This window comes from Panthera pardus, unplaced genomic scaffold (assembly GCF_024362965.1).
Source record: "Panthera pardus isolate Hobbes unplaced genomic scaffold, ASM2436296v1 HiC_scaffold_16, whole genome shotgun sequence".
Classification (NCBI taxonomy): Eukaryota; Metazoa; Chordata; class Mammalia; order Carnivora; family Felidae; genus Panthera; species Panthera pardus.
Window position 1 is genome coordinate 82,880,813 of NW_026526721.1, and position 25,346 is coordinate 82,906,158.

The 25,346-nt window shown below is 43.3% G+C and overlaps 1 protein-coding gene and 1 non-coding gene across 6 annotated transcripts in view; both read left to right on the forward strand.

Moving 5' to 3' along the window:
* KLHL6 (kelch like family member 6) overlaps window positions 1-25,346 on the forward strand; it is a 97,015-nt gene that overhangs the window by 34,370 nt on the left and 37,299 nt on the right. For 2 of the 5 annotated variants that reach the window (XM_019463295.2, XM_053903602.1), the window contains exons 3-7: window positions 3,012-3,461; window positions 11,346-11,583; window positions 16,728-16,930; window positions 18,511-18,724; window positions 20,341-21,428. In XM_019463295.2, coding sequence (XP_019318840.1) covers window positions 3,012-3,461; window positions 11,346-11,583; window positions 16,728-16,930; window positions 18,511-18,724; window positions 20,341-20,642 — 1,407 coding nt within the window. In that variant the 3' untranslated portion in view covers window positions 20,643-21,428. Of the gene's footprint in view, window positions 1-3,011; window positions 3,462-11,345; window positions 11,584-16,727; window positions 16,931-18,510; window positions 18,729-20,340; window positions 21,429-25,346 lie in introns of those variants that run through there. The other 3 variants (XR_008422503.1, XR_002084004.2, XM_053903599.1) reach the window with 3 other exon arrangements.
* On the forward strand, window positions 17,444-17,547 carry LOC128777524 (small nucleolar RNA U13). The gene has a single exon (XR_008422769.1). It is a non-coding gene; the product is annotated as a small nucleolar RNA U13 (small nucleolar RNA).

The window sequence follows — 25,346 nt, forward strand, 5'->3', positions numbered from 1 at the left end:
ACATTTGTTCTAAACAGCAAAGTCTAAAAGAAAAATTAGCAACTGCATTTGAGATAAACACGATTCGCATTTTGATGTGTTACCTTCAAGTGTTTTCGCCATTCATGAGAGACTTGATTGTAAAACAGATAATTCTGTCACATGGTGGACAATGCAAGGGAGGACATAAAGGTAAACAGTGAGAAGTAAGCCTTCCTCTGTACCCAGACCCCAGCCACCAGTTCCCCTCCTCAGAGACAACCACTGTTACCAGGTTCTTAGGTGGCCTCCTAGAGACAGTTTACATATTTAGAAAATCTATTTTATTTTCATACCATCTTCTTCTTATGCAAACACTGGAATAGTGTATGTGCTATTTACACTAGAGGCTGTCACAAAAGTGAGTTCCCTTTTAGTGCTCATAGATATCTCTGTGGGCAGGGCCACATACGGCTCTGGTGACAGGTTCTGAGGGCTCAACAAGGCTTGGTCTCAGATGTATATTTTTACTCTTTGAACTGAAAATCTGCAGACAACTCAACAGGTGTTAGAGTTCTCAGTCTCAACCGTTTCTACAGTTGCTCATGCGAGGAGTAGATCTGCAGGCCATGGCTGGAGCCAGCTGACAGGGCAGTCTGAGGTAGAATTAAAGCTACTCCAACATTTCATTGACCCTCAGTCAATTTTCTTAAAGTTTATTTATTGATTCTGAGAGAGAGAAAGCGGGGAGGGGGGGGAGGAGGGGCGAAGAGAGGGAGAGAGAGAATCCCAAGCAGGCTTCATGCTGTCAGTGCAGAGCCTGATGCAGGGCTCGATCTCACAAATCTGTGAGATCATGACCTGAGCCAAAATCAAGAGTTGGACACTTACCCAGCTGAGCCACCCAGGCGCCCCTGACCCTCGGTCAATGTTTTCTAAACTGACAATTGGGACGAGAATTCTGACATGGAAAGGTAATATGTTGTAATTGGGATTGATCCAAAAATCAGGGATGTGTGCCCCCTAGAATGCACTGGACTGAAGACCAAAGCCCAATCATTCTAAGACCAGTCCTGCCCCTGCCCCCACCCTTCAGGCCCCACAACTCTGCTACCCTCAGCTCCTGTCACTGGAGCCTCTTCTCTGCAGGCTACATCCGTCCCAGTGCAGGTCTGTCCCGTTCATACTGTCACTGGGCCTTGCCTTCAAATTGGCCCTCCTTGCCAGGTGCTCTCCACTCAGCCTCCCTCTTTCCCTCCTGTTAATTCATCAACACAAGAACACTGAGAACTTGACTCTCCATGGAGTCCAGTGGATATGGAGTGGGGATAGGAAGTTGGATGTGTTCAAAGCTAAGCTCCAGAGAACAGTGAGTAAGAATGGACTGATGCATTTGAATATCGTACACTTGAAACTAATGTAACACTGTATGTTAATTATATTGGAATTAAAATTAAAAATGAAAAAAAGAATGAACTGATGCATTTGAGACCCCTCATCTGGAAAATGAATATTAAGTAATATAATGGATATGGCAGTGCTTTGTAAAGTGTTAAGTGCTATATAAACATAAGGGACTCATATTTTTTTTAAGTTTTTAAAATTTATCTTGAGACAGAGAGATAGAGAGTGAGCAGGGGAGGGGCAGAGAGAGAGAGAGAGAGAGAGAGAGAGAGAGAGAATCCCGAGTAGGCTCCATGCTGTCAGCACAGAGCTTGACGTGGGGCTCGAACTCACAAACAGTGAGGTCATTTCCTGAGTTGAAACCAAGAAGGGACTCATGTTTTTATGAGGATGATGATCATTTAAAACTAAGACACGTAAACCAACGATTTTACAAATGAACTTTTAAATTACAGAAGTGCTACTTCCTTTTAGAGGATTTATAAAGTATGTAAAAAAAAAAAAAGGAAGAGAAATTCTCAGAGTCTTATTAGAGAGTGTAGTACCTTGTATTATTTATACAGTATATTCCCTTTCTATCCTTATAGGACTATTTCTGTGGGAGGATTATTTTTTCCTTGACAACAGATTTTGCCACGTGACTTACTCTGGTTGGTTAGGTGTGAGTGGAAATGGCATGTGCAACTTCTGAGCTAAAATTTTAAGAGCCTTTTGGTAGCTCTGCTGTCTTTTTTCTCCTTCTGTCATAACACTGGCATATATCTCAGTCAAGGGCTTTTCAGTCATCTTGGAATGAAGACCCCGGTAGGACATATAATGTGAGTGAGAGATAATCATTTATTCTTGTCAGCATCTGAGATTTGGGGGTTGTTTGTTACTGTAGAAAAAATTATCCTAAGATACCTGATATCCTGAGATATCATACCTGTTAATATTTTGGTGTACACACTTCAGCCTTTATTTTTATGCCTGTGTCCCATATTTTCAATAAAAAGTGGATTATAACATACCTGTGGTTTTGTGAAGTGTTTTTCTCATTTCAGCTGCAAATGTTTTAGTATATATTTCTAAAAGACAAGGATTCTTCTTTAAATATAATCACAATACCATTACCACACTTAAAATGAATAATAATCTGAATTAAGGATCCAAATAAGGTCCATACTTTGCACTAGCTTGATGTGTCTCTTACATCTCTGTGCGTTTTCAGGTTCCTCCTCTCCGTCTCTCTCTCTCAGCCTTGTGATGTATTTGTTGAAGAAATTGAACGGGCTGTTCCGTAAAGTTTCTCACAGTCTGGATTTTGCTGATGGTATATTCCCATGGCATCATTTAACATGTTCCTCTTTCTGCTGTATTTCCTGTAAATTGCTGATTAAATCTAGAAGCTTGATCAGGTTCAGTGAACAGATTTTTAAACTCAGTACATTATGAACATTTTCTATGTCATTTAATTTTCTTGTACATACTTTATTAATGACTACGGGGTTGTTGAAAACAAGAACGTACTATCATTTCTTTAGCTATAGTCCCCTATTGTCAGTCATTGGGATTGTTCTAATTTTTTGTTGCTACACACAACTCCCTGATAAACCTCCTTGGGGACTAATGGTTTTCTGGCCTGATTTGCCTCCCTTCTGTTCTCTTAGTTCCTGCGGATGGTGGATGCCTGTGCTAGCTTCCTAACAGAAGCCTTGAATCCAGAAAACTGTGTTGGAATACTGAGGCTGGCAGATACACACTCCTTGGACAGCCTGAAAAAGCAGGTGCAAAATTACATCATCCAAAACTTTGTGCAGATTCTGAACTCTGAGGAGTTCCTAGAACTTCCCGTGGACACTCTGTACCACATCTTGAAGAGTGATGAGCTGTATGTAACAGAGGAGGCTCAGGTGTTTGAGACTGTGATGAGTTGGGTCCGGCACAAACAGTCAGAACGACTCTGCTTGCTCCCCTACCTCCTTGAGAATGTGCGCTTGCCACTGCTGGACCCGTGGTACTTTGTGGAGACGGTGGAGGCAGATCCTCTCATCAGACAGTGCCCAGAGGTCTTCCCGCTGCTTCAGGAAGCCAGGATGTACCACCTTTCAGGCAATGAGGTGAGCTGATGATGAGCAACACTGGCTAACCAGTGAGGTAAAGGAGTCTGTGGGCCTCACAGAAATAGAGGTGAGGCTGGCTTACAGAACCTTACTTCATGGTGAAGACAATTGCCACACCATCTACGGTTTGAGTCAGGCAGTTCCAGATGCCCTGGATTTCTGATCTGTGAAATGGGGATGATACCACATCATAAACAGCTACTGAGAGGATTGAGTGAGATAGGAAATTGCTCAGCACCGTGCCCAGCACATCCTTCCTCTTCCCAGGGCTTAAGGGTAGAGGTTGGTGGGGGTGACGTACACAGGACAGAATGTGCCCTGTTCAGTCACCATTCCACAGGAGCACAGCTTTCCTAGTTTGCCCGCTCTGGGAACTGCGAGTCTCTTGGATATCCTGTGAATGTTACCTTGGTTCAGACTGTCGTTGTTTCCTTTCCGAATTTCCAAAAATTCCTCAAAACTCACCTTCCTGCCCTCAGTCTGACCTCCCTCCAATTCATTCACCAGCTGGATAATCTAAAACTCAAGCCTCATCATTGTGTTCTTGGGCTTACCCTCTTCGTGGCTCCCCGTGACTCCCAGGATCAAGCCCACACACTTCCTGCCTGAGCTCCTGTTGCAGGGAGTATGGCCGGAGTCGCAAAAGAGGAGTCCGAAAACAAAATGCAGTTAAGTGAAGGTCCTCATACTCGAGTCGGAATGAGGCCCCGACTCCAGAATGAAGCTTCTTTTTATTAGGATAATTGCTAAAGACTACGTGCATAAAGTCGGCTAAGTAAGTGTGTTAATCAGGCTAATGGTTTAGCTTTTCAAGGTTGAATTTTAGGTTAATTGGTTTCTATACCACTAGGAAGGGTCAGATGTGAAGGACAATCTGGCCCTGGACAAATGGCTCTAGGTGTTCCTTAGGAGCTGCAGTCGCATTCAGCTGTGTAAACGTGTCCTAAGCCCTTGCACCTTCTCCAGCCCTTCCCTTTTGAAGTCTCCTCCTTTGAGCCTTCCCTCCTGCATCTCCCACATCTCCCAGAGCCTGGCCCTACGCTCTTCACCTCCTGCCCACTTCTCTAGCTCCATCTCCAACCTCTCCCTTCTGCTACACCCTAATGCTCTGCTTGCAATTCCCCAAAGTGGACGTGCCTTTTCACCCTCTATTGCAGGCGAATGAGGTGCTGTTCAAATGCCTTTTCCTCTCTCCATCTAATTAACTTCTACTCTGGCTTCAAAAAGTTAAAGCATCACCTTCTTCAGAGACCTCTTTCTTCTCATAGTCCCTGGTGCATTGCTCTATCGTAGCACCAACCACCGCGTGGTAACCATTGTGTTCCTCATCTGTAAATGTCTCTATACTGGGAGCTTGTTATGGTAGGAAATATATCTTATGGGACTTTTCATCTCCAGACCTTAGGAGAAGCCCTGGTGTAGAGTAAGTGATTGGTAAATGTTTGTTGAATGAAGAAATGAGCACCAAGATGATGAATACATGTATCATTTGGATGTTCCTGGTTCTGCTTAACAAATTTCAGAAGAAATGTTTTATTCAAATCTTTATAAAGACAAAAATAGGCTTAGTGGAGAGGAACAAAACTATCCGGAAATAATACTATAGGGATAGTGTATTTAAAGCTTATACACACTCACACACACACACACACTCACACTCACACACACACACACACACGTGTGTATGTATGTATATATATATATATATATATATATATATATATATATATATATGTATATATACACCACTGTCCAGTAGATCTGGGATAGGCTACCAAAACTTCATTAGGCCATTGATAGAAATCCTAGCCACAGGTGGTTTAGAAATTGTCTTTCTGAGGCCCCTGGGAGCCTTCTTTTCCTGTGCGTCCTCTTCTCATTCTTTGTTGCCCTCAGATCTGCTGTCATTGGTTCACTCTGCAAATATATCCTTAAATGTTTGGCAGAATTTACCAGTGATACTATCAGAACCAGGAGTTTTCTTTGTGAGGTTTTAAGCTATAAACTGTATTTCTTTAGTAGATATAGGGTTATCTATTTCTTCCAGAATGAGCTTTGGTAGTTTGTGTCTTTCAAAGAAGTTGTGGAATTTATTGCCATAAAGTTGCTCACGGTATTCCTTTATTATCCTTCTAATAACTATAGAATCCATAGTGCTGTCACATCTCTCATTCTAGATATTGGTAATTTGTGTCTCCTCTTTTTTTTTTTCCCCTGATCAGTCTGGTTAGAGCCTTATCAATTTTATCAAAGAAACAGCTTCTGGTTTCATTTGTTTTTATAGTTTATTTCGCTTATTTGTACTCCGATCTTGATTATTTTCCTTCTCTGCTTGCTTTGGGTTTAATTTTCTTTGATTAAAAATTTTTTTTTGTAATGTTTATTTATTTTTGAGACAGAGTGTGAGTGGGGGAGGGGCAGAGAGAGACACACACACACACACAGATCTGAAGCAGGCTCCAGGCTCTGAGCTGTCAGCACAGAGCCCGACATGGGGCTTGAACCCATGAACCATGACATCATGGCTTGAGCTGAAGTCTGGCACTTAACCGACTGAGCCACCCAGGCACCCCTAATTTTCTTTGATTTTTTTTTTTAAAGTGGGAGCTGAAGTCATTGATTTGAGAACTTTCTTTTTTTTTCTGGTATTGCCAGCAGTGCTATAAATTTCCCCCTAAGTACTACTTTAACAGCATCCCATATATTTTAATAAGCTTTATATGTATGTATGTATGTATGTATGTATGTATGTTTGTATGTATGTATATATTTAGTTATTGTAAATAAGTCCTAAACACCAGCTATTTGCCAGATATGGCCCTGGGCACTACAAAAACAGTTTCTGCCTTATGAAATTGATGGTCTGTCAGAGAAGCCAAGACAGTAAGCAGATGAACAGTGATGAGTACACAGATGTAGGAGTCTAGGCAACCATATGGGCCCTGCCCTATGCTGGATATGTGGGTCACTGGCAGATGGCTCAGCACCGGGCATTAAAGCTCTCATAAAATTGCAGACTGTGTCAGTCTCTGCAGCTGCTCTCAGTTCAGGGTCTTGATCAACTACACTTCCAGTATTCTAGCTATTTTTATTTCTGCTTCCTGTTTCCTAAGTCCCTGAAATGCAGGTGATAAAGGTTTTCCTCTTCTATAAAATATCTGTACTATGCCTTCTGCAAAATTGCTGCTATGAAATATGTGCTCTGACTTCAGTGTTTGCAGCGTGGGGGAGAGTGGGAGACAGAAGTCTTCTATCTGGAAGAGTTTCCAGTGGCAGGAACTTGGGCTTGCGTTTAGGTAGATCTGAGTTTTAATCTTGACTGTACAATTTACTGACAGTGTGACCTTGGGTAAGCTACTTAGCTGCTTTAAAGCTCTGTCCTGCCCTGTAACATGGAGATAATGATGTCTACCAACTGATAACAATTGTTTTGAGAATTAAGTAAGGTAATGAACGTGATGTGGTTAGCAGTGTCTGGCTCATGGTGTGAGACCCCACAAATGAAGACTGTTCTCGTTCTTTTACAGTTCCTTTATGGTGCTCTGTCTCCCACAACCAAGCATTTTCCTTCTCTGAAGCTAACATTTCTCTTTTCACTGTGTCCTAGGGTTGCTGATTTATTGTCCTAAATCCTTCCCAGGGCACTTTCTCATTCCCATGTTACAGTCTTGGTAGCTGAACCAACCAAACACAGTGATCTTCGAATCAGAGTCTCATTGCCAGTTGATTCCCTGAAACTCCCCGTCTGTTTGCTGCCTGAATGATCTTGGGTTTACTCCTCAGAATAGTAGTGAAAGCCTGGAGGCTAGTCTCTGAACACACTTCTCCCCTTAACCTTCCTTTTCCAAACTTGAACCCTTCTTGCCCTATCATTAATCTCTCCCTTTTAACCTTGTTCCTCCCCTAAGCTCGTAGAGGTGGTGGCAGTGGGATATTTTAGAACCCTAAAAGCAGATGTCAATCCACATTTGATTTAGGGGTGGTAGCCAGTACCTTCATTGAGAGAAGTCTTTTGGGGCAGAGAAAGTTTCTCCTGTATTTAATTACAGGAGAAATTTAGGTGGTCTCCTAAATTTCCTGCGACCACCTTGATCTGTACCAAAGACTGCTCTGACATGTGTGGTGTCATTCATTCCTGAGGACAGAGGGGGCAAAGGCCCAGTCTTGAGGACAGCTTTGTTGAAGCAATATGATCACTTCTGTTGGTCCTCTAGTACAGGCCCTGTTAATGAGTAGTCAGGTGAAACTGCCTGTTCTATTGAAAAAAATTTTTTAATGTTTATTTTTTGAGGGAGGGAGGGAGAGAGAGAGAGAGAGAGAGAGAGAGAGAGAGAAAACAGGGGGGAGGGGCAAAGAGAGAGAGGGAGACACAGAGTCTGAAGCAGGCTCCAGGCTCTGAGCTGTCAGCACAGAGCCTGACGCAGGGCTCAAACTCATGGACCTTGAGATCATGACCTGAGCCAAAGTCAGACGCTTAAGGGACGAAGACACCCGGATTGCCCCTGCCTGTTCTGTTTTTAACAATCTGAAAATAAACTGGTTAGGCCTGATTGTTGCATGTGATTCTTTGGCAAACACTTCTGTGTGTCTGCAACAAAGTTGCACGTCTCTGACTTCAGACAGGCACGTCTCATGCCTTTGGAGTTAATATTTTGCCAAATGTAGCTGTGTTTACAGTTTGATAATAGTGCCACCACTGAGGAGTCCTGCGGTGCCAAGTGATAAGGCAGGTCTTAATACCCAGCAATTCCATCAACTAGATGCCTGTATTAGTTTTCTATTGCGGTGCAACAAATTACCCAAAACTTTACAGTTTAAGACAACAAACATTTGTTATCTCACAGCTGGCAGGAATCTAGGCTTAGTGGTTTAGTTGGGTGGTTCTGGCTTATAGTCTCTTACGAAGTTGTAGTCAAGCCATTAGCTGGGGCTGCTGTCATCTCAATGCTCAAGCGGGGTTGGAGGATCAACTTCCAAGCTCATGCATAGGATTGTTGAGAGGTGTCTGTTCCTTGCTGGCTATTGGCTAGAAGCCTCAGTTTCTGCCAGATGGGCTTCTCCATAGCAGCTGGCTTTCCTCAGAGCAAATGGCCCCAGAAAAACTGAGAGAGCAATCAAGATGAAAGCTATAGTGCTTTTGATAACCTAGTTTCAGCAGAGATATACCATCACCTTTGCTGTATTCTGTTGGCCCAGGGACCAACCCTGGAATAATATGGGGAGAACAACATAAAATGTAAATATCCTGAGGTGGGGATTGCTGGGTACCACTGAGGAAGCTGTTTATAACAGTGATCTAGACTGGAAAAAAATATCTGTATCAGGTCCTGAGTTACCTAGCTCTCCTATTCATTCATTCATTCATTCATTCACTCATTCAACAAAGGTTTATAGAAACTCACAACCTCCAAGCACTGTTCTTGATGCTGAGAATCCATTGAAGAATAAGGGCTGTTCCTGCCCTCAGGGATCTTCTAGTAAATTACAAAGAAGTATGCAAAGTGCTGTGATGGGGAAATTCAGGACTGTGGGAACATGTGTGGAAAGTCAGGAGGCACCTGGATGGCTCAGTCAGTTAAGTGTCTGATTCTTGGTTTCAGCTCAGGTCATGATCTCATGGTTTCATGAGTTCGAGCCCTGCATCGGGCTCCATGCCAACAGTGTAGAGCCTTCTTGGGATTGTCTCCTCCCTCTCTCTCTGCCCCTCCCCCACTTGTGCGCGCGTGTGCGCACACGCTCGCTCGCGCTCTCTCTCTCTGTCTCTCTCTGGTGCACCTGGGTGGCTCAGTCGGTTAAGCATTTGACTTCGGCTCAGGCCATGATCTCCAGGTTTGTGAGTTCAAGCCCCGCATTGGGTTTTGTGCTGACAGCTCAGAGCCTGGAGCCTGCTTCGGATTCTGTGTCTCCCTCTTTCTGTGTTCCTCCCCTGCTCCCATTCTCTCTCTGTCTCTCAAAAATAAATAAAGATTAAAAAAAAAAAAAAGAAAGTCAAGAATAGGCTCTTGGAAGAAAGGACAATGGGACATTACAAATAGTGCCAATGACTTAAAAGGTAAGTGGATGGGGAAGTGGTGTGGGAAATCAAGGACAGATATTAGGTGGGGATCCAGATAGCAGGCAGAAATGCAGGGGTTTTAGTCAATTGGAGCAGAGTCTTACATAGCCCAGGACTCAGGAATGGGGTACCAGTCTGGGAATCAGGAGTAAGATCACAGTCGAGTCCCCTACTGGCCAGCAGGCTATTGAGGCAGGAAAGCAGTCACTATGAAGAAGATAGGGGGCTTTGGAGGGAGGCTGAGGCATGGCTCTCAGAGCTGGAATAAAGGTCACATGGGGACCAGTTCTGGGAGGAACCCATTGCTGTCCTCTAAGCATTGCCCTACAATCCCTAATCCTCTTGAGAGGTTGTGCTGTGAACCAGGGTAGATAGTTGGAAAGAAAATCACAGAGTGGCAAAAACTGTCTTTGGTGCTCATCTCTCAGCTCCTGTCCTGCCAGCTTGGTATTCTCATAGTGCCTCCCAAGTTCCCAGGACCACCCCTCCCACCTTTATCTCAGTTGTCTTTTCCACTGTCAATGCCCTCAAGTTCTGCCCATTGCCCCACACATCCTTACTTTCTGCTGGCCCCCAGAAGAGAGTCCTGCCACAGACTTTATGGCCATGAATTGAGGATGCAAAATTTACTGTATCTGACTCTTTGGTACAAAAAAACGAAGTCTGTGATGGACAAGTAGAGGTTGGATTTGGCTGGCCTGATTACTTGTGACCATTGATTGGATTCACCACTTAGGGTGCAGTTTTTGCTACTGTAACTTGTTTGTTGCATCTGTGGTCAAGACTGAAGCTTCATAGTCTGTGTTAGGTCAGCTTGACCTTGCAGGAAAAAGCCGCTTAGGTCATCTGGGAAATGGGTGCTGCCTCTCTGTCTCCCATCAACCCACCTGCAGAACCTTCCCCACTGAGCCCAAGGGACAGATGGAACCAGGAGGAGGGAAGCCGTCCCCTTTCCCTAAGAATGCCGATATGACATCTCCAGCTGCTCCTACCACCATGACTACCTGTTAAGGGCTGTGCATGTGCCAGGTGCTCTGCTCATCCCTCTACGTCATGACTTCATGAGTGCTCACAATGACCTGATGGCACACAAGTGATGACAGGCATTTGCAGAGATTGTGTTGCTTCTCCAAGGTCACATGGCCATACGTGATGAAACCAGGGCCAAACTCTGGTGTGTTTGATGTACAAACCTCTGTTCTTTAAGCTGGGTTCAAATATCTGTGGTGTGGGTGTATTTGCTTGTTCAAGGCTCTGAAGGGTCATATCTTTGGTGTTGGAACCCAGTCCTCCAACCTCCCCGGCCACACCGTGCTCCCTTTTGGTTTTTCCTTCCTAAGTCTCTAAGTGCTCTTAGGTGCCTACTATCAGGACTTCTCTTTCAGAAGAGGTCGGATGGTGAGCAAAGTCTGGGATATCATCAAGAAATTGAAACCAGGAGAGAGTGGAAGGTGGCCAAAAATGAAATTTCAGGATTTAAGCCCTGGTGAGGCAAGAAGTGCATTTGATGGTAAATGGACCTGGATTTCTTAAGACAGCAGCAAGAGCAACAATGTAGCCTTTGTTGAGTACCTGTTATACACCAGGCCCCTTTCAGGCCAAGCACACCATGTATATGATACCATTTAATCCTCACAACAAACCTATGAGGTAGTTACCACTAAAATTCCCATTACACAGATGATGAAACTGAGGCTCAAGGAGGTGAGGTCACCTGGTCATATGGTGGCAGAGTTGGGAATTGGGCTCTTCTCTGTCTGGCTCCATAGCCTAGTCTCTGAACCTCTGTGTCATCCTGCCTTTATGTACTCCTGTTGGTTTTCCAGATCATTTCCGAGCGCACCAAGCCCAGGATGCATGAGTTTCAGTCTGAGGTATTCATGATCATTGGTGGCTGCACAAAGGATGAACGGTTTGTGGCGGAGGTAACCTGCCTGGACCCCCTGAGGCGCAGCCGCCTGGAGGTGGCCAAGCTCCCCATGACGGAGCATGAGCTGGAGAGTGAGAACAAGAAGTGGGTGGAGTTTGCATGTGTGACATTGAAAAATGAGGTCTACATCTCAGGTAAGCAGGAGCCACATGATGCCAAAGCAAGCCCCAGTGGCACGATGTACTTTCCTGAGTGAGAGCCAGGCCACCATCTTACAAGAATTACTGTGAATGGCAATGGTCTAACTCTGACTGGATCAGCATACAGAAACCCGGGGGGTCTTATCTGGGAAAGCACATTATTACTTAATGGACACTAACCTGTGAGCAGTATTGTACTAGGATCTGGGGTAGCAGGCAGACAGGTCCAGTCCTTCATGGAAAAGGAAGAAGTAAACTGATACTAGAGTTTATTTGGTGTTTGCTCTAGGTGTAGGGTTCTGAGCTGGTCACTAGGAATACAGTAATGAATAAAAATGTCTGCTCTTCTCCCCAGACCTGAACCTCAGCTCAAGTTTACTGTCATACTTTTGGATGCTCCAGTAGAACATCGTACTTTTTCATTTCACACTTCTTTCTTTCTTTTTTTGAGAGAGAGAGAGAGAGAGAGAGAACGTGCAAAAGTAGGGGGGAGAGAGGCAGAGGGAGAGAGACAGAGAGAGAGAGAGAGAGAGAGAGAGAGAGAGAATCCCAAGCAGGCTCCACACTCGGCAGGGGCCCGTTGTGGGCTTGATACAACAACCCTGGGATCACGATGCCAAGCTGAAATCAAGAGTCAGATGCTCAACTGACTGAGCTACCCAGGCACCCCTCATTTCTCTCTTCTAAGTTATTTGCTTAATTATTTACAATTACACTATGCCTCATTCCCATTAGTCCTTCAATTCTACAAGAGTCAATACTATATTGTCAGTACCTAGTACTGTGCCTAGCTACATAGTAAATAATAAATATTTATTAAGTGACAAAATCTGTACCATTTTAACAGCACAGTAGGTGAATTTTCACTTTGGTGGCATTTAATCATTTGCCTGTCACACCAACTCTGTAAGGTAGGTGATTTTAATCTCCAAGTTACAAATGGAGAAAATGGAGGCTCTGAAAGATTATGGAACATATCTAAAGACAGGTCATACCTTGGTAAATGTCAGACAGGGTTCCAACCCAGGTTCTGTGAGTCCATCCTCTCCCAATGACATCAAAAGTCACCCAGCTCTTCTGGGAGCCCCAAGGAAGGAGACAAGCATACCTTGTCCTCTCTTGGAGGCTTTTTCTAATCTGAACTTGTTTGGGGAAGAGCTTCTTCGCAGAACTGGCTTCCTCCAAAGTCAAGGGCAGGTCAGTTCTTCCCTGGGTATGTTAATACCATAGATTAGATTATAGCTTTCATTTATCTTGTAGAAGTATTTTTTTGATTGTTGTAGAAGATTCAAATAATACAGGGTGTAAAGTAAAATATGGCAGTTTCTCTGTGCTATTACAATCCTATACGTTTTAACTTTTTTACAAAAATAGTTTTATATTGGCTTAGAGTAAGTAATGCCAGCTGCTGTAACAAACACTAAATCTCAGCGAATTATGGCAGTAGTATGTGGGCACTGGGGGGTGTGGACCTCCTTCACTCAGTCATTCAGGGACCGAGGTTCTTTGCATCTTATGATGCTGCTGTTTTCCACACGTGGTCTTCAAGTTTGATGCATTAGAGGAAGAAGGAGACACTGAACAAGTTGAGAAGGCATACCTGCTCATAACAACCTCAGCCTGGACATGAGGCATTAGTCTTCTCGCATGCTATTAGCAAGAACTAGCCACATACCCCCACCCCTGCAGTCCCAGCCCCCATGCGGTGGGCTAGGAAATGTAGTTGAGCTGTGTGTACAGGAGGAAAAAACAGATTTCGGAACCATAGTCAGTCTTTGTCACATACACTACACATGTTGTTCTACAACTTGTCCTTCGCCTCACTTAAACTTTTTGTTGTCTATTTAAAAGTGACACTGGGGGCGCCTGGATCGCTCAGTCGGTTGAGCATCTGACTCTTGATTTGGGCTCAAGTCATGATCCCAGGCTCATGAGATTCAGCCCCTTGACAGGCTCCTTGCTGAGCATGGAGCCTGCTTACGATTCTCTCTCCCTCCTGCTCTTCTCCCCAGCTCTCACGTGCATGCTCTTTCTCTCTCTAAAATAATAATAATAATAATAAAAAATGACATGAGCAATACATGAAGCCATGCTTGTTATACACAGTTAAATCACAGAGATTTGTGCTCCAATTCACAGTCTCTTTTGGACATCATCACGTGTTGACATAAGGGATCTGTTGTGTGGATTAAGTGATGTAATATGTATTACATAAAGCACAGCACAATCCCAAGCACATAGGAGAGCTCAGCAGTGCTATTCATCATTATTGCTAGTGTTCTTTCCACCAGCTTCAGGGCAGTCTACTGATTGAATGAAATACAGTTTTTTCAGCTTTTATTTTCCCACTGGAAAAAAATGCTGCAATAGGCATTTTAATACACATGTATTTATGAACTTGTGCTGCTCTTTGGAGAGATTCCTGGAAGTGGTCATAAGATGTGTCCATTTAGAATTTTTGTAGATGTTACTAAACTGGTACCAGTTTGCAGTTCAACCAACGTTGAATGACATGGCCCATTTTCTTCATCCTTGCTGACATTTTTTATTATCAATTACATTTTTTTTCATAGCCCAAATTGTTTATATTTACATTCTTGGATCATTAATGATGTTAGCATATTTTCATATATTTATTAGCTAACACTTTATTTTTGAAAATTATCTATTTCTACCCTTTGTTTTTTATTGGTTGTTTGTCTTTTTAGTAATTTTTTGCAGTTCTTATTCTATGTCCTTTGCTATTTGTATTGCAAATAGTTTCTCTCAGACTATGGTTATCTTTGAACTTCAATTTATATTTTATATAGTAACTTTCTTTCCTATGTGATTCTGCATTTTGTATCATGCTTAGAAAGCCCCTCTTCACCCCAAGATCATCAGCGTCTCCCATATATTCTCCAGTTACTTTTATACCATTTACTTTTGAATTTTATTTTATTTTATCTTATTTTATTTTATTTATTTATTTTTTTAAATTTTTTTTAACGTTTATTTTTGAGACAGAGAGAGACAGGGCATGAACAGGGGAGGGGCAGAGAGAGAGGGAGACACAGAATCTGAAACAGGCTCCAGGCTCTAAGCTGTCAGCACAGAGCCTGATGCAGGGCTCGAACTCACGGACCGTAAGATCGTGACCTGAGCCGAAGTCGGACACTTAACCGACCAAGCCACCCAGGCGCCCCTGAATTTTATTTTAACTATAATGTGAAAGAAGGCTCTAACTTAATTTTTCCCTAAGTAGTCAATTGTTCTAATACCATTTATTTAATGATCCTTATATCTTTCAGTCTGTTCTGTACTCTTGTTTTTCATTGGTCAGTTTGTCTCATTTGATGCTAGTACCACACTGCTTTTATTATTGTAGCTTTTTAGTATATTTTAATATTTGCTGGAAAAATCCTCCTTGTTCATTCTTTTTGCAAAAGTTTCTCAGACATTTTTCCAAATTTACTCTTCAAATGAAATTTAGAATGATCTCTTCAAGTTCCCTGAAAAGTCCTGAAGGCACTGAATGTATTGATGAACTTGGGGAGGGCTGACATCTTTACAGCCCTCGTCTGTCCTCTCGTCTATGCACATGTCATGCCTCCAACCTAATCAGGTCTTCTTTACATCTTGAGGTAAAACTCATAGAGTTTTTGTTTCCTTCTTAATACAGTGTGCATACATTACTTTGAAAGTATATAGTTATTTTATAACTTTAGACGCTGTCACATTGGGATCAATATCACGCACAGTGTTTTGAATAGAGACCTCTAAAATGCACACAACCCAAGGAAAAAATGGTTGAACTATGTGAACAGAAACTTCATGGAAGAAGAAGCTCAGGAAAAACCAAACCATGGTGTTATTTTTCTCCATCAGCTTGCAAAACAAAATAAGCCAAAAAACGCTCTTAATATATGCTGTGAATGAGGTATAGGGAAAGGTCAACCAGGACAGCTCTGGAAGGCTCTTGGGAACACCTATAAAAATTCAAGGTGTGCATGCCTTTCCCTTAGAAATCTCACTTCTGGGCTCTACCTTAGAGAAACATTTACCCAGGACACAGAGCATCATCAGTGATACACATTGCCCCACTAGTGCACATTTATAAGTCTGAAAAGTACATCTTTTTTTTTTTTTTTAGATTTTATTTATTTATTTTTGAGAGAGAGAGAGAGAGAGCAGGGGAGGGGCAGAGAGAGAGGGAGAGAGAGAATCTCAAGCAGGCTCCATGCTCGCAGTGCAGATCCCAATGTGGGTCTCGAACCCACAAACCATGAAATTATGACTTGAGCCGAAATCCAGAGTTGGACGGTTAACCAACTGAGCCACCCAGGTGCCCCTGAAAAGTACATGCTTTGCTTTAAGTAGTTGGTGATACTCTATGCTGATGGGGAATAGAAACACAAAGCTGTTAAAATATTTTTATTAAAATCCCCCCAAAGATCTTGGTCTCTCTCCCTAACTGAATTATGTATTTTCAGAGAGTTATCTCAAAAAAAATATTTACCATCTCACTCTCAAATTATCTATTGTGAGCATCTAATTCTTTTATAATAAAATCTTTTAACAATAGGACAAACCCTACTTATGTTTTTTATATAGATCAGAGATTTAACCAAGACAATTTTGTAAGATTTCTTGGTGATTTTCCCAGGTTTGTATTTGTCTAAATAAACAAGCAAACAGAACTTAAGCTACTTCCTAATTTGCCTGCCGGTCAAGGTCCTCCTATCCCCACTGCAGTGGTCCAACCTTACCTGTCCTGCTTTACTTCCTACCCCTTGGCTGCACAGACACTGAGTCCAGGTGCCTGCTGGCCCCCATCCACCCAGGCCACTTGGGCGCCACTTCCCTGGAGACTTCTCTGGACCCAATTCACTCAGCCACCTCTTTTCTGAACTCTCACAGCACAGATGTGACACCTAGCACAGTCTGGTACACGATTCACCCCAGCCTCACCTGGCTTTCTCTGTTCCCCTATGTTGGCTCGATTTCCCCCATCCAGACCACACACACCTTCACGATTTCTTTTGTTTGGGAGCAGAGCTGACCTGGGGATATAGCATTTAAGGACTGTGGGAAATTATGGGGGAAGCTGTGTTTCTGATATATCTGGTGGCTTCTTAAATGCTCTGTATCTCTTCTAGGTGGCAAAGAGACACAGCATGATGTTTGGAAATATAATTCTTCAATCAACAAATGGATTCAAATTGAGTATTTGAACATAGGCCGCTGGAGGCATAAAATGGTGGTATTAGGTGGCAAGGTCTATGTGATTGGAGGTTTTGATGGCTTACAGAGGATCAACAATGTGGAGACCTATGATCCCTTCCATAACTGCTGGTCAGAGGTATAACAGATTATTTCTATGAGTAATTTTGTATTATTACTTCAAAGCTTTAAAAAAGAAGTATGTGCCAATGTAGATATATGGCTTTCTGATCTCTCTGCTCCCACTGAGAACATTTTTGGTGGCTCCAAGCTTCCCTCTTAATAGGAGCCATTGCTTCAGCATTGCTGATCAGGTCAGAGAAACAACTTCCTTCCAGACGGGGAAGCTCTGCGTGGGCACCTGTCTATCCTGGCAAGAAGCCCAGATGTAGAGGGGAGGCTTGGTTCTAACCTCAGTCTGCATGTCTGAGCTCAGAGTCTGTCTCCTCAGATGCCATCCGCCCTTGTTTTCTCCCCAGTGGGCATACAGAGATCCCTTTCCTACACTGTTTACTGATTCAGAGTCATTTGGTAGGGTTTAAGAAGTTAGCCCTTGTAATTTATGCTAGGTGAATAAACTCCGGAGATCTGCTGTACAACATTGTGCTTACAGATAACAGCACTGCATTTTATGCTTAAAAAGTTAAGAGATATCCTTTTGTAGTTCATAAGTGTGATGATTGGGTCTTCAAACTATTGTGTGACATGTGCCGCCCTCAAACCTTGTTACAACCTTGGCACATTACCTGTCTGATGTGGAAAAAAAATTTGTTAAGAGAGTAGATCTCATGTTAAATGTCATAATAATAATAATAATAATAATAATAATAATAATGAGTAAGACGGTTTCACTTCCTGCATTTCCAGGTTATTCTTAATTACAAATTTTCTTTCTCCTTATGAGACTGTATGTCAGAGTATGTTCCACTTTGAGGAGTGTAAAACATGGCCATCAGAGGCACAAGCAAAGGTAGCTATGTCATCATGGCATCTAACCAAGCAAGACCTGTCAACCTGAAAACTGCTATATAGCCCTTCATATTTTATAGGAGTGTGCCCTACATCTTCTCAACTTGTCAAGTGCCATGACATAGCTGCTCCATGACCCAAGAGGGCCATGTCAAAAGGCAAGAAGCTCTTGGAAGTCCCCTTGAGTGCCCTGCGGTTCACAGGGTAGAAGCACAGGTCTGGCTAAATACCAAAATCTTCATGCTGCCCCAGAGTGGGAGTCTGCTTACCTATGGCCCCCTGAAACCCTTATACCAGCTTTTCTTCCTAGATAAAAGCAATAAGGACAATGGCACATAGTAGGCACTCAGTAAATATTTTTTGAATGAAAGAACACATGAATGAATAGAAATATGCATGTTTGAGAAAGTATTTTCCTCCAAATAGTGGCTGGTTTCATCTGTATAAACACTTATTCCTATGTACACCTTCCCTCCCCTGATAGCTGGACTCTGGGAGAAACAGGCTGGAAACATCCAACACTGAACCCGTTCTAGCCTGTCCAGAGCCTGCAGGGAGGGTGGGAAATGAGTGCTTTGACCTCATGTCTCAAGGGGAGTCAAGCCCACAGGCCTTGTGACTTCAGGCAAAGGATGCCCAGGCTTATGTTCTTGAGCTCCTGGCCTGTGTCCTGTGAACCACTGCAGCAGTCTGGGGGCAGCCTGTAGCTGTGTGACTGACCGCTTCTCCTGATGCCCTGTGCCTCCACAGGCAGCACCCCTTCTTGTCCACGTCAGTTCCTTCGCAGCTACCAGCCATAAGAAGAAACTCTATGTGATTGGGGGCGGGCCCAATGGGAAACTGGCCACAGACAAGACTCAGTGTTATGACCCTTCAACCAATAAATGGAATTTAAAATCGTCCATGCCGGTGGAGTCTAAATGCATCAATGCTGTCAGTTTCCGGGACCGCATCTATGTTGTTGGTAAGTAAATGAATGGCATCTTATTTATCTGAGGTCCCCCACCCATGCAGCCATGGGGGTAGATCAGATAAGGCCCTCCTGGGAACTCACATGGATTCCTGGGTGATGTGGGTGAGGTTGAAAAGGAAGAGAAGGGATTGGTCCAGGCCTTGGTGGGAATTACCTTGTAGTACTGGACACAGAGACAGCCCACGTTTAGGGTACATACAAAATAGACCGACAGTGGGGCCCAGTGGAGGAGCCAGAAGTTGCCACAGGAACGAAGTGTGCTGCAAACATTAGCAAATGTATGAAAATTGAAGTGTGCACAGTATAGTAAGTGACCGATGAATGGTAGCTATCATTATTTCTTATTTTGTGTTCATGGGAATTTTACTCTTTCCACTTGCTCTGGGGCTCTGAAAAGTTGCATTTAGCCACAAGGAAAGCCTGGCTAGCCATACCACAGTTGGCATGGAATTGTTAAGGACGATGGATCTCAATACCAACTACTCATTAGAATCACCTAGGGAGCTTTTTACAAAAATATGCATAGCTAGGCCCTATTCCAGAGCAATTATATCAGAATGAGAGGGAGCACGTTGGTCTACAGTACAAGGTTTTTTTTTTTTTAATTTAATTTTTATTTAATGTTTTACTTATTTTTGAGAGAGAGAGAGAGAGAGAGAGAGAGAGAGAGAGACAGACAGACAGAGTATGAGCAGGGGAAGGGCAGAGAGAGAGAGAGGGAGACATAGAATCTGAAGCAGGCTCCAGGCTCTGAGCTGTCAGCACAGAGCCCAACGCCGGGCTTGAACTTGTGAACCTCACAATGGTGACCTGAGCTGAAGTTGGACATTTAACTGACTGAGCCACCCAGGCGCCCCAACAGTGCAAGGTGTTTCTAATGTGCAGGTGACTTTCATGTGCAGCCATGACTGAGAATTACTGATTAAGGAGATGCCAAAAATATGTAACTTCAGCAAACAAGAACTAATCAGAGCAGGCTTCCTGGAGGCAGAATACAGGAACAGATTAAGGAAAAACCCCTTCTCTCTCTTGCTTCAGGTTTCCTGTGTGTTTATGGTCAGCCTCATGACTTCAAAGCTCATCTTAAGATGGGTAACTTGGGCTGGCGTCCCAGGTCATGCTCAGTCTACAAAGAGACGCCACCACCTCTAGTCACTGCCATGTATCGATAGCTTCTGTGTACCAGGCTTTCTGCAGGTGCTTTATGAGCATGGTCCTTGTGACGTCTTACAACCACCGCAGCCTCAGTGCTTATGGTTACAATAAAAAAGTGGCAGAGCTGGGGTTGTGAGCTGAGTGCCCCAACTGTACCAGGCGGTATTTCTTCTAGGGAGCAGTCTTAGGATACATTTTGGCACCACGTGAAGCCAGTCGTCCTTGAGACCCTGATTAGCGCCTGGCAGCAGAGTTTAAGGGGCTCTGTGAAGTGTTTCCAGCACAGACATACTGTCCCTAGAATCCATTAGAGCTTTCTGGAGAGCTGTGAAGCTCCTATTTCCATTGGCGAGATGGTAGATTTGACCTAGCAGAAGTGGGCTTTTTGTGGTTAAAGGGGAAGAAAACCAGAAAAACAGTGAGATGCCCACCGTGTTTCCCTTCCTCCTCAGGAGGGGCTATGAGAGCGCTGTACGCCTACAGCCCTCTGGAAGACAGCTGGTGCCTGGTGACCCAGCTCAGCCACGAGAGGGCCAGCTGCGGCATCGCGCCCTGCAACAACCGGCTCTACATCACTGGGGGGCGGGACGAGAAGAACGAGGTCATCGCCACGGTGCTGTGCTGGGACCCCGAGGCCCAGAAACTGACGGAGGAGTGTGTCCTGCCCCGCGGGGTGTCGCACCACGGCAGTGTCACCATCAGGAAATCTTACACCCACATCCGGAGGATCGTGCCCGGAGCCGTGTCGGTGTGACTGCGGGAGGGCGGAGCCACGGGGGCGCGGGGCGAGGTGCCAGGAGACCTCCCTCCTCACCTGTTGCCCGGGTTCGTCCCACTTCAGACAGCAGGCTGGGCTGGAGCTACAGGCCACACACCTGGGTTCCCCGCGGCTCCACATGGGAGCTCCTTTTGGAAGTCACAGCTTTGGGAGACCAGCCAGGAATGTTTGTGCGACCTACCTCAGGAGGGAAGAAGAGTAATATGTAACATTCAGGACAGACCTGTCCCCTGCCAGGTTCTGTGCCAAGCACTTTTGTGTATCAATTTGTTTAACCACCATAATGACCTGGTCACCGGACATTATCACTTCTGTTTTACAGGTGAGGAAACTTGAGTTTCAGAGAGGCGAAGTACTTTGTCCCTGGTCACCCAGATTATAAGTAGCTAAGCCAAGAGGCTAACTCCAGGTCTTTTCAATTTCAAGGTCAGTGACGGTTCTGTCATGCTGCCTATTTCTGCATAGGAAAACAACAAACTAAACTGGCTCATTTTTTGTTTCTGACAAGTTTGCTGAAGGATTCACTCAGCAAGGTGGGGAAATAAAGTTTTTTCTTTCTTTCTTTTTTTTCTTATATTTAAACCACATGGAATCCTTGGTGTTACAGCCTTGGGCTCCTTGTCAAGAGGGTTTCAAGTGTTGTTCCATCTGACAGGACCGGAAGATGGGTCTGGGAAGACCTATATGCTTTGAAAGAGATAAAAAATAACTTCTCACCCATCAAAACCTCTTTTTTCTTTCTTTCTTTCTTTCTTTCTTTCTTTCTTTCTTTTTTTTTTTTTTATGATCACAGAGGTGCATTTTGGACTAGAACTCTTGTTGCCAGACACAATTGTACCTTCAGCAGAGTCCAGTGCCCTGGCCTCTCAACGTCCAACACTTGTATTGCAGTGTTAAAAGGGGTTTTCCAGAGACTCAGAATACTGTTTGCGTTGTTGTTTTTAATGTAAACATCCCTACACTGCTGGCCACTGCAAGAATGACTGACTCTTCTTGACAGTATACTTTCTGCTTTTTAGACTGTGACTCGAGTCCGTGTCCCTGAGACCCCACCCTCCTGGAACCTTAGTTTTCGGGATCCTTTGAAGCCCTTCTGTTTGGTTTTTGGTTCAGTTTGGGACAATTTTGACTCAAGGAATGGAGTCTGTCCTTCACTCTGATAGAGCTTTCAAATGAGCTCACTGGAAATTCATTCTAATCCCCAAGTTGGGGAAACAGATTAAGAGATCCTGTTTCATATGCTGTACTTAAAGAGCAATAACAATGATAGCAACATAGTAACTGCATTACCCAATGCGTTTTATTTTCATCATATGATTTCAAATCTCTTTAATAGAGTTTTATTTCATGTCAGATGCAGCACATTGTGCCTGTACTTCTGGAACAGTTTGGGAAGTAGCGGTTTTAGAGTTTATAGTAAGTTGAATTTTCATAGAAAAGTTATGGTTAGAAGAAGCTTAAAGTTCCAAGCTGATAAAAAAGGACTTGGAACATTACAAATGAGTTTTCTGTGTATGCTTAGATCATTGAGGATAAATATAAACACATGTTGGTGTGTGAAAAGCTCTGTGCCTTAGAATCAGGTGTGACAGTTCAGCTCCCTGCTACAAAAAGTAGGAAGGGAAAATACAAACATATCTGGGGACATTTAGAACACATTACAGTAAGTGATGTACTTACTCATGAGCACTAATAACCTTAACAAAGCTTTCAACTGAAACAAGTTAATCTAGTTCCATTTAGCAGACATTCAAGGAGTTCTTTCTGTTTGTCAAGACTTTGGGACACAAACAGGTAAGATAACCACCCCTGAAACATTCAATAAACAGGTAAACAGGCCACTAGTCAACATTACAGTTTTTCTTTTCATCAAGTTAGAGAAAAATGATACATCTGCAAAGTTATGAGGTTACACCCACTTCTTTATTGCCCTTCCAGTGCTCTTCTTGGGAAGCTGTGCTCTTAGGTCAATGATGCGGCCATTGCTTACATATTTGACTTCCTTTGAGATAGTCTTCAGAAACCATTTATGAGTTATAGGAGCAATCATTTTCTGAAGATGATTTCAGGAAGAACTTCCAAAAAGTCTATCCAATGACAACATCAGTGGCATTTGCAGAGAGCTCCCCTCAGAAAGAGAGTGCTCCTTGTCATCGAGAACTTTTGATAAGAGCAGTTGACAAATTTTGTGCCCATCAGTGGATCAGCCTTACTCTGGGAAAGTGAGGATTCAAGACCTCTGTGTTATAAATCTGCTCTAACTGCAGGACCCAAGTTTCAGGACTAGTTCAGAAAATGTAAATGAAGTCAAGGAAAGGATTCTATGTCATTTTTCATTAAATATTTATTTTTGAGACAGAAAGAGACAGAGCGTGAGTGGGGGAGAGGCAGGTAGAGAGGGAGACACAGACTCCAAAGGAGGCTCCAAGCTCTGAGCTGTCAGCACAGAGCCAGAGGCAGGGCTCAAACCCACAAACCGGGACATCGTGACCTGAGCCGAAGTCAGATGCTTAACAGACTGAGCCACCCAGGTGCTCCAGCTTCTATGTCATTTTAATGTCACTAGATATGCAGGTCAATTGTAAAATCTCAGATGCCTGGCCCTCAAGAGAGATTCTCAATAATGGCATAGGTTGGCAGACAGATACACCTGTTAAGACGACACAGAGTCCTGCACTTAACGCTGCCAGTCAGTAGCTTTTAGGGAAATAAGAGTTCAAGTAATTCAGGGAAACTTTATAAGCGTATCAGGATTTAAGCTTCTTGGCACTAGCCAAGGATGGAAGCTCTTAAAATCGAATTTCCATTTACAGATAAACAATCAATCAAAAAATGTAGTTTGTGTGATTGTCATACCCATACCACCATCGGGTGATGAGGCAAATTGGCACCAGATGAGTAAGAGGCAAAGGGCCCTAGGACTGAGGAAGGGTATGTGGAACATCTTGGCATAGCACACTGGATCTTGAAGCAGGTCATGTGAATGGACAGAGCATCCCTGTCTGGGAGGAAAAGGATGAAGTAGGAGGAGGAAGAAAAGGTCAGGTTTAAGGATACAGGTCTAGAAAATGATATCATGGTCCCTAGAGTTTGTGAGCATGACTGCATTCTAGAGAAGGGTAAGGGAAGAATAAGGAACAGAGGTTTCAGGGAGTGGCTTCCAGGAGAAGAAAGGCACAAATGAGAGCAGGACTGGCAGCCAGACCCACTTGTTGGGGGTGGGGGTGCCTCTGAGCTGCTTGGCAGGGTCTTCTATTTTACTGCACTTAAAGAGAATGAGGCCCAGAGGCTCTGATGGGATGGAAACTGTAGGAGAGGTTAAGGGACCCTAGTTCCCACAGCTGATCTGAAATGGGCAGGGAGCTGATCTCACCTGAACATCAACAGATACATGTTCTCTTCTTAGTCTTCCCCACATCTTGCAATCAATGACTTCAGGAAACACACACACACTCACACACTCACATTTTGCCCTTGAACTCATACCATTTCTCAGGGAAATACAAATATCATTTGCTTATAGCTGTGAAAGTATAGCTTTGCTATTTATAAAAGCACTTGAGGTACTGTTGTTATTTATATATCCTACTTGATTTTGAAAAAGAAAAGTACTCATTAGAATTTTCAGAGTGGGCAAATACCACTGGAATTTCCTATATAAGGTCCTAACTTGGGGTTGAAAGATCATTTTTTCCTTTAATATTTGATTTGAGTGTTGTATTGGATCTCATAATCTGAAGAGTCAATCTTCATGGAAATCCACAAATATCTCAAGTATGGCTATTGCAAAACCAGTTTTGGCAGGCTGAATATTCATATTTATAGGTAAAAATAGTCAACACTTAGTTGGCTAAGTCCTTCAAGCATTTTGGTTATATGAATCTGTATTTTTTTAAATGATCAAACTAAGGATATTGTTTATACGTAAGTATACAAATAAAGTTTGTATTTATTCAATAATGTGTGTGGAATGGATAAGATTATGTTATATACAATCACTAGGTGAATTTTTTTTTTTTTTGCTTGTTTTGGCTGATATGAGTTAGTGATATCTGAATACAAATTAATTTATGAGGTGGAAATTTAAAACATTTCAGTTGGTTCAAGAGGGTTTCAATAAAATCATAGGATAGAATTGATCAGAGGTGGTCTATGGAATGGTAAAAATTAGATAGCTTTTACCTCCTTAAAGTCTCGTTGCCTCTGAGCATGCTTTTTACCAACGCACTTGCAAACTATGACTCTCATTTTGCCTGCCTTATCCCTTCTTACAAAAGCCACCTTCTAGGCTTCTGATTTCTGACTCTTAACCCTGTCTTCACCAGTGTCACTGTGTTGTTTCTGAAGCCTTAACCAACCTGTGTGTCTCAAATCAGGGCACAGGGAACTTGGCATAAGAGACAGTGAGCTGTACTTTTCGGCCACTGGAGAATTTGTCATCAATTTAGTTTGTTTTGCATTACAATACAAAGATCCTATGCCACTGAAATGGAGAATCTGAAGTTTTAAAGAAATGTGGGGTCACATGAATAGCTTTACACCATTCCTCCTGGGCCTCCCAAGAAATAGAGGTTCTGGCTCATCTGCTCCAGGGACTCTGGGTGGAAAACCTTGGGAAGCATAGCCCCATTTCACCGGTGGGAAGTGTTCTAGAGTTAATCCTGGGCAATAGATCTGACA